We start from the raw sequence: 9,829 nt of genomic DNA on the forward strand, positions 1-9,829 counted from the left end.
AATATATTTGACAAGTGAAAATTGTCAAGAAGTCTTGTATTCGATATTTTATTCTTGTCAAGAACATCTATATTCTTGACAAATTTTCAGTATCAAGTAAAGTATATCTTGACATTTTTCACATATCAAGTGAAAATGTTCTTGACGTTTTTTATTTGTCAAGAACGTCAATATTCTTAACATTTCAAAAATGTCAAGTGTCATTGTTCTTGATATTTTTTCCTAGTCGAGAACATCAACATTCTTCACACTGAATTCCTTGAAGTTTTTTAAAATGTCAAGAAAAGTGACACTTGGCATTTAAAAAAGTCACGAAAAACTGTTTTTGTAGTAATGTAAGCTCTATACAGTGGTCGTCATACTCTACATATTGCTTGTCATCGTCTACACAAGATGCTCCAATGTTGTGGCTCAACCCTTTGACTCCTTAATGAAGTCAATCATTATGTCCTACATAGTTGGTTTCTTTTCCGTATCGGTTGTTAGGATAGGAGAAATTTTCATGATTTCTCAAACCTGAATTGTAATGTGTTGCTTGTTGCTATTGTGGGTGTCCTTTATATCTTTGAATTCTGCATACAAAGTATGTTGTCTCAATTTTACATTGCCCCAAGTTTTTTGATGAAGCCTCTCAACTACCATAGTTGCTTGGGTTGCTATGGATGGAAGATACATATCGATTTGGCCACCTGTTGACAGTTTGCTCAAAGCATTAGTAAGCGAAACTAATTGAGCTTTTAAGGACTTACCTCATTAACTTCATATAGACCAACTACTCTGGTGGTGGTTGATCTTTCAATGGGTCAATTATAACCTGTAACAACCATGTCTTCTAAAAGAGCATAAGCTACTGAGGCTATTGTTTAAAAAATAGATCCCACAGCAGTAACATTCAAGATGGATTTCGTGTTACTAGTCCATCCATGGTAAAACAATTGGATTTGCAACCAATCAAGATATCTTTGATGTGGACACCTCTTAAAGAGATCCTTGTACCTTTTCCGAAACTCGAATAGTTGTTCATCATTTTGTTGACAAAATGAGCCGATCTCATACCTTAATCTAGTTGACTTAGCTGATGAAAAGTATTTATTTAGAAAATATTGTGTCAGCTTCTCCCAAGTATTGATGTTATCAAGCAGGAAGGTCTCTAACCAATCCTTGGCTTGATTCTACAAAGAAAAATAGAATAGTCTTAGTTTAATTGCATGGCTAGAAAACACCATTATTTTTATCATTTCACATATTTCTAGGAAAGATTGATGATACTTGCAAGGGTCTTCTGTGGGACGTTCTCTGAAAGTAATATCTCGTGCCATCTGGCTTCAACTCAAAGTTATTTGCAGTGTTCTGAGCATGGTCAATCCCAGGTGTATGGTCTTCTCGGGTACTTCTTCTACCATCCCTTTAGTTTTTACTTTGCTTCCTTTAAGATTTTTCCTGAAAGTTCTTTCAATATCTAGATCAAGAGGCAAAAGATTAGCTCACTTGATATCTGCCGTTTGCCACAATACCTCCATAAAAGAAACACATAAATAAAATACACCTTAGATTAAGGTCTATCCAATTCTTTGAATATTAAACAAATTCGTAACTTTGATCTCGATAACAGTTCAAAAAAATTGATGTCAAAATATTTGGTGTGATGCAAGTGCAAGTATCAAGTTATAGTATTGAGTATCGTCCTCTGAAAATCAACTGGTTGGATTATGCTTAGCTACTCTTTTCTCATACAAATATAATTGATTACTAATTGCTTGAAACTAAATTAGAAGCATGACATTAAGAATGATCACGATCAACTTTCATTACCAACCTAACTATTTGCATGATAGTTTCATAACATTCCAACATTATAGATCAAAGGGGAAAAAAACCCAACATTATAGATACAATTAAACATACAATATTTCTAATTGAATATTTAATTTAATATGCATCGAGGATCAATCAATGTATCAAATATAATAAAATTGAAAAATATTCAATAGCATAACATTCATAGAAAAAATATGCATTTAGGTCACTATAGAACTAAAGCGTTTAGCCACTTATTGATGCTACAATCATACTCTCATACAATGCAACAACCATTAAAAAGTCAAGAGAATAAAGAGAAAAGGGAAACCTACTATCATGATGACTTCCGTTGATGGAACATGTCAAAATCTACTTGATTTTCTCTTTGGGATCTCAAATGGCCTCCAAACGAATTCCTAAAATCTCTCCAATATTTTTAGGCTAAAACACGAAGACTCCTTAATTTTGTGGTGTGCCAAATGACTTTGACTAAAAAAAACTCTAAGATAAATAGAAAATTTGTTGTCCAAAAAACTCTAAAATAACTTACTGTAGCGCAACGCTCATGCATAGCACCACAACGTTGGGAACTTTTTCAACACGATCAAGTTTCTGTGAATCACACTACCCTATTTTTTCAGCTCTTTGATTTTTCTCTTCCTCTTATCGATGTTTGGCTCGATTTTGATTTCCTTGGCCAAATTTGGTCCATTTGTGCTCTTTTTACTCTAAATCTTGATCTCATACACAATTCCTTGCGAATCACTAACAAACGACATCAAATCTAAGGCAAATAACACACATTTTAAGTGTGTTTCATTGACACAAAGTCATGAGATGAAGGCTGGAAGGCATGAGTTAGAAGTTCCAACATTCAACCTACATTGTTGATCAATTTTGGTACTTATTCAATCAAACTTACATGGAGAAGGTTCAAGTTGGTCCTTAAACTTTTATAGAAATAAAAATTTAATTTAGTCTCTAGACTTAGTTTGTAATGATTTAATCCATGTACTTCCAAATTTATAACAATTTACTCCTTGAATTTTAATGTGTATTAATTTAGTTTTTGTACTTTACAATGTATACTGATTTAGTTCCTATCATGAAAAATACTATTAAGATTTAATGAAATTTCTTACACATATTGAACAGTTAAACAAATTATAAGGAGTATGTTTTTACATAATCAACATTGACAATTAAGTTTGAAAAAGTTTTTGACAAACGAGACTAATGGTCCGTTTGATAAAGTTCTCATTTCTTGTTTTTTATTTCTATTTCTCATTATTTAAGAAACCGACTTCTTTAATAACCATTCATATTTCTTATTTCTCAAATTTGAGAAATGTTTCTAAAAATAGTCTCTCCTTATTTTGTTACCATTTTATGTAATTTCATTTCTATCATGTAAGAAAGACTTTGCTTGGCTCATTGGCAATTTGGCAGGTAATCGAGCCGTCAACTAAACTATACTTGACCTTCGAAACCTAGGTTTGATACCCGGCAATGACGATTTCATTTTTCTTGATTTGTTTTATTTGTTTTCCCTTCTTTATTATTTTTTCATATTTATATGTTTAATTTAATTTTGAATTTTAAATTTTTCAACATTTAGATTTATGTATTAATTGATTTTCAAATTTCAAATTTTCTTTTCTATATGGCTATATTTCTTTTATATTCCTTTCTTTCTTTCTTTATTAATTTTTTTTCATATTTATATGTTTAATTTAATTTTAAATTTTAAAATTTCCAATATTTTAATTTATATATTATTTGATCTTCAAAATTTAAAATTTCCATATGTTTATCTAAATATTTTCTGTATTTTAAATTTTAAATTTTGCAATAGACATGTTTATATGTTATTTTAAATTTAAACTTATTATTTTTGGTACATTCAAAATTGGTTAGAATTTTATATTATATAAATTTTATTTACATAGATACTCATTTAGGTTATCTGTAATATTTTACAACCACAACATTTACATAATAATATAATTGGATTGGATTTGGATCAACATTATTTAAGAAAAATGAATTGAGTGATAAATAATATTTTAAATCAAATTTTAGCAACATATGAATGATAGAAACAATTGTATTACAATAATTAATTTTGCATCAGGACTTATGTGTATTTGATAGTGTAAAAGTTTTCTAATTTTTTTTTATATTTTAATTCATGCTATATATTTTTTGTTTTACATAATTAAATTATATTTAAACTACAAATAGGAGAAAATGTTAGGGTTAATAATACAAGAAACAAGAAACGACTATCAAACAAGTTTTTGTTTCTGTTTATTTTTTTTTCAAAAAAACAAGAAACATAAATAGTTATAAAACATATTCATGTTTCTCGTTCTTAAAATTTAAGCATGAAACAAGAAATTAGAAACAAGAAGCCGAAAACAAAAAACGAGAATATTATCAAACGAACCTAATTTGTTATAGACTTGAAAGTATAGGGATTATATAGTTACATACTAAAGTTCAAAAACTAAACTATTATAGATTTGAAAATATAAAGATAAAATCAATACAAATCAAATTGTAGGAACTAAATCTATCACTTATATGAAAGTTTAGAGAAAAAGTGATTTTTAATCAAGTTTTGTATGATCTCTTTCATTGTTTTCCTGGTCTTTTACTAATTTAATATATCATCTTTTACTAATTTAATATATCAAAGTTCTTACTTTAGGCAATGAAACAAAGGAGCCAAATCCTATTTTCTATCTTCTGAACATATGTTGCTATTCTAAGCTTATCGCCATTAAACTTTTGTAACCAAACGGAGTATAGCTTAAGTGATATGCATACTCTTTTTTATGAGATTGAAAGTCTAAATTCATGTATCCCATATTTGTTGTATTAAAAAAATGGTTAAACTTTTGTAACAATAAGATATCCTCAAGAAATAACAATGTTTTTAATTTAATAATTCGAATTTTCCAACACTTCAATTTAAAGAAGTACAAGATTATGGTTTGATAATTTAATGTATTGCCAACCTAAGAATAGTTTTAATTGGTCATATATCTTCGACCAAGAGATCAAAAGTTCAAATCTCTCATCTCCCATATTGTTGAGGATCTCACATTGAAAAGATGAAAAGATCTTACAATCTTTACAATCTTTTAAACATACATGAGTTACTCACATCATTACCAATTAGTTTTAAGATGGAACCTCATATTTATTTAATATAATATCATAACCCATAAAGTCCAAACTAGTACTTGATAAAAAAAAAAAAAGTGAATCAAAAGAGTTATGAGGTATTTTGAGTATCCCACATTGAAAAGATGAAGGGAATATTTAAAAGTCATAAACCAAACTCGACCTATTAAATTTTAATTTATTTCAATCAAACTTAATACCGTTTGGGTCAACAAAACCTACGAGTTTGAGTCTCCATAGATCCCAACCGATCAAGGCTAGAAATACCCTATTAGACCAAAGTACATAGAATAATAATTGGGATATTTTTCTAATTTTTTTCTTCTTTATTATTGAAAGGGATGCATGAAGAAGTATTACTCAATAACATATTCCGTGATTAGGGATGGAGTGGGAACACAATGACCTTCCCTACCTCTCCCCGAAAATATTTATTATTTTATTTTATTATTACAAGTTATATCTTTTACTCCCAAGTCCCTTTCTCATTTTGGTCCTTAATCTCAAACTAAAGTAGATTAACCCCAATACCCAAATTTTGTATTCATATCTTCTTTCCTCTTTATCTCTTCTCTTCCATGCCCAACTAAATCTTGTTTTTCCAACTTGAATATAGTCAAGTAAGCTATCGATTAAGAGGTCAAATATTTGAATTTTCTCCCTTCACTTGGTGTAAAATTCAAAGAATAAAAAATATACCCTCATTTGTTTTGTTCCCAATCCATCTTCAATTTTTTAAAAGAGCAATACTTTGGTGCATCTTCTCTTTATGCATTCCACTCTCATCACATACACACAAAAAGTATTAAAATATTTCAAAAAAGAAATGAATTTGTCACATAACAAACTATGATTGAACAATTTGAAGGAATGTAAAAAGACACGTATAGCGCGAGATGTACCTATGTATTTTTCTTTTAAACAAGATAGATGGTCTAGGTAATAATTGATATTGATTGACATGGTAACTAATGATAAACATTTCCCAAAAAGAAGGGAAAAGATAAAATATTTAGGGTTTCTAAACCCAAAGAAGGCCCAAATGATCAAATGTCAAAGTCAGGCCCACCTACCACAACCTCTGCCCTACTACCACAGTTAACTCAGCAGTAGCCTGTACCCACCAATCTTACAATTTAGGTTCGCTCTTGGACATTGTTCAGCTACCCATATGCTCATTTCCCCTTTCTCTTCTTCCTTTATTCAAACTATTGAGGCCGTTGGCCCACCAACTTTGTGTAAACAACTCAATTTCAATAATAAATATTATTGAAGTTTGCACATTATTCGAGTAATTTCATCTTTCTCTCTATCTTTACTTTTTATATTTATGGAGTAACTATATCTTTTTCTCCTGATCTAATTTTCATAATTATTGAGAAACTCCATCTTACAATTCTATACCCCAAAGACAAACTTCCTGACTTTAATATATTAACTCCAGACTTATTGGCCCCACTTTACAGACCAAATGCCCTCCTAATATTTCAATCCACCGTGAACTCAAACAAGAAAAAGAAAGACCGTTTATTGCCACTTACAAGAATGCAATGTAAAACAGTAAAACCAAGAAGTTGAGCCTATGTACCGCTTACTCTAAACTAGAAATTGACTAGTCTTTTTGAGATCAACAACGTGTGGAGTGAGGCCGTGAGGAGATTCAAAATTATCACATCTTGGTTGATAGCATATATACTAATGACTCTTTAGCAAAAGGGAAAAGACTCTTTTACATAAACAAAGTTCATTCTCTTCATCTTAAAATTCAAATTTCGAAACAGTACAAACACAGAGCAGAGCTAAAATCTTCTACTTACCAGAGGTGGTCGGTTTGGACGAGTGCATAATCTTCTGGTCCAATATTGTATTGGCAGTTTTTCACTCCCTATTGTTGGTCTGCAGAGTTGTTGCTGCTCAGTTTGAATAAAAGAAAACACCAGTCACCATTTTTGGCTGCAAACCCAAGAGAAAGAGAGAGAATTTTGAGTCAGAACACTGCCATACAATTCCAAAATTTCCTAAACTGACATGTTTTGTATAGTACTCTTTTATGTTTCACTCCCAACCCACTAACATGTCCAAGCTTTTGCTTGTTCATATTCATCACTTCTCAATCACCAATCCCCAAAAGAAAGCTCAGTTTTCAGCATATAGAATAATATCTGAATAAGAGACACTTGTTTATTCTAGATTCTTATGGATAAATGATTACAAAATGAGTTGGATGGATGCTCTTTTCGTTCTAATGGGCCTGTATTAACCCTTTTTCACAATAATATGTTGGAGTGGTAGGGCAACAATATAGTCGTTGTTGAGCGATATCAATTAAAACTTTCAAACTTGACGTACTCGTTCAATTTGAATCTAAGGGAAGGGTTTTGCTATCAAATCATATTTTAAATCAACAGTTCTTAGGATAGACATGAGCAGTGAGAATGGGATATGCTTTGTTTAAACGTTTGAAGTCAGTTGGGGAGGACAACAAAACTGAACAAATTGACCCTTCAAAAGTGGAAGCAGACATAAGCCTGGCCCAACCATCATAAATCAACTAAGCCAGGCAACTTATTCAAACACAAAGCCCGCCACTTTTTCTCTCTCTTTCATACTTTCCATCATAACACATTCAAATTTTTCTTCTTCACTTTGTTTTCTGTAATTGCTTTACCAGAAAAAACAAGAAAAAGAAAAGAAAATAAGACACCCCTATCTTTTTTCAAAGTGGAAATCCCAATTTCCAAACCTCCCTTCTTACTTAGTTATCTTTTTTTCTCACTCATTTTGTTACCTTACTGACCTGAACTCAACATGAAGTTGTTGCCCTCTCCTTCTTGCTCTTCCTCTTCTTCCTTCTCCACTTCCACTTTCGATGCTCATGTCTGCAACCCCAGAGCTACACCCAGCTGTCTTTCGGGAATTCTCCGCCGGATTCTATGCTCCGGTAGCCTCCCAACGCACCCGACCGATCATATCACAGAAGAAACTAGTTCAGTGAAGTCTGATGATAAGCTTCTTCAAGTCAAGGATTTGAATGTCATCAAATCAACAAATGAGACGAAGCCAACTGCTGGAATTGTGGCCAGACTTATGGGCTTGGATTCAATGCCAGAGATGAAGCAGAATCATAATTCGCTATCGAGAAGCCAATCCATGAACTCTGTGGAGCATTTCTACAAACACCTGGAAGACAAACATCAACGGGTTAGATCAACACTGTCATTTCGAGAGGTACCAACCTTTCTTGAGCTTGAAAATGAAGAATACTTCATCCTAAGTTTTGAAGGAGAAAGCAAAAGTAAAGAATTCAAAGCAAAAGTGAGGAACAGTACAGAATTTAACCAAAGAAAGGAAGACGAAGACAAATATAAAAACAGGGGAAGCAACAAAACAGAGCAGTCATCTGTGAGAAAGACAAAGAAGAAGAGATTTGATCCAGAAGAATCCAAACAGTTCGTCCAAATTGATTTGAAAGAAAAGAAGAAATCAAGAAAGAGATTTTCAAAAAATAAACCCACCTCCAGAATTTCCACGAAGGACCGCCATGGAAGAAAATCAACTCGACAAGTAGAATCAGACTGCAGCTCCGATGAATTAAGCCCAGTTTCAGTTCTCGACAGCAATCAATTCCTACGAGATCCCGAAGAAGCAATCTCATTATCAGGTTTGATTTCCCTTTCTTCAACAACCCATTATTCAAAAATTTTCAATTGGGTTCTCAAATTCTTTAAATCACTACTTTCAGGAGATGCTGCTTCAAATTCCCCCATAAACACTAGAAGGAAATTATCATCGGAGCTCGAAATTCCAAAGACCCCATCTCGAAACGACGATGATTTGATAATCAACGGAGGCAAAATCGCGAAGAAGAAAGTGGTTGATGGGATCCAGCGGGAAAGATATGAAAAAGAGATTTGTAAGATAACGGAGATGGAATTGGAGGAATCAAATTGGAAATACAGCAAAATTTGTGAAGAACATGAAGAATTTGGAGGTGGAGGTATAATTGAAGGTTTTGATTCGTATATTCTTGAAGGATTGATAGAGGAATTTGTAGAACAAATGTATGATTTGATCTTTATCTGAAGATCAATTACTAACATGTAAATTTCGAATTATAGTTACTAAATTCACCAGAAATTCAACCAAAATTAATGAAGGAAAATACAAAACAAAACAAAACAAATTCCGGTCTAGATTATGAGTTTCAATTTTACTTTTGCATTTTTAATTTGAAATCGTAACCCGTATGAACAAAGATTCTGTTCCTTAAACTTTTCGTTCAAAAGTAGAAAATTTTGTGGAAAAATTGTTCCTTTCTCTCTTGATCCTTTTTATTTTGTTCATGACTTTTTTTTTTTTTTTTAACTTTGCTTCATTTTCTAAATTTTATTTATAATTTACCTACATCAAATTCAGTTAATTTATTTAAAGTTTTTATATTTTATTAACCACTCAGATCGTGTAAGTTTAAAAAACTAAAATTAATTTTCATTTTTTTTTAATTTGAAAGAGTAATTCAGGTGGTTCTTTAACTAGAATTGGAAGCATAATTGAAATTTTGGAAGATAACGATTATAAATTTCAAAAACAAAGAACAAAATAGATATCAACTTTGATCTAATTTTTGCATTTTGCATGTATTTCGAAAAGAAAAAAAGGTTCAAGTGAAATTTTAGAAATATTGAACCCTACTTTTTAAATTTTCAAATTTTGAATTCAACAAAAATTCCAAAAATATGATTGTAAAGTATCCATAAAATAAAATAATTATTTTGAATATTTTTAAATATATTAAAATGTCAGTAAACATTTATCAAAGTTGACACTCATAGATATT

At 31.1% G+C, this 9,829-nt stretch overlaps 1 protein-coding gene and 1 long non-coding RNA gene across 2 annotated transcripts; one reads left to right on the forward strand and one right to left on the reverse strand.

Annotated features, from left to right (window-relative positions):
* Positions 1-244: 244 nt before the first annotated feature.
* On the reverse strand, positions 245-8,645 carry LOC120084231 (uncharacterized). The gene is made up of 5 exons (XR_005483597.2): positions 8,508-8,645; positions 7,790-8,172; positions 6,810-6,945; positions 1,270-1,459; positions 245-1,172 (listed from the first exon to the last, which is right to left on the reverse strand). It is a non-coding gene; the product is annotated as an uncharacterized LOC120084231 (long non-coding RNA).
* LOC120084230 (uncharacterized) lies at positions 7,801-9,185 on the forward strand. Its single transcript, XM_039040131.2, has 2 exons — positions 7,801-8,653; positions 8,735-9,185. Exons 1-2 carry the CDS (start codon positions 7,801-7,803, stop codon positions 9,073-9,075), a joined length of 1,194 nt encoding a protein of 397 aa, XP_038896059.1. The 3' UTR covers positions 9,076-9,185.
* Positions 9,186-9,829: the final 644 nt, after the last annotated feature.

Source organism: Benincasa hispida, chromosome 8 (genome assembly GCF_027475165.1).
Source record: "Benincasa hispida cultivar pf3 chromosome 8, pf3_genome.v1.1, whole genome shotgun sequence".
Classification (NCBI taxonomy): Eukaryota; Viridiplantae; Streptophyta; class Magnoliopsida; order Cucurbitales; family Cucurbitaceae; genus Benincasa; species Benincasa hispida.

Coding starts and splice junctions, on each gene's coding strand:
- LOC120084230 (XM_039040131.2), top strand. CDS start 7,801: ATGAAGTTGTTGCCCTCTCCTTCTTGCTCTTCCTCTTCTTCCTTCTCC. Junction 8,654..8,734: donor AGAAGCAATCTCATTATCAG/GTTTGATTTCCC, acceptor CACTACTTTCAG/GAGATGCTGCTTCAAATTCC.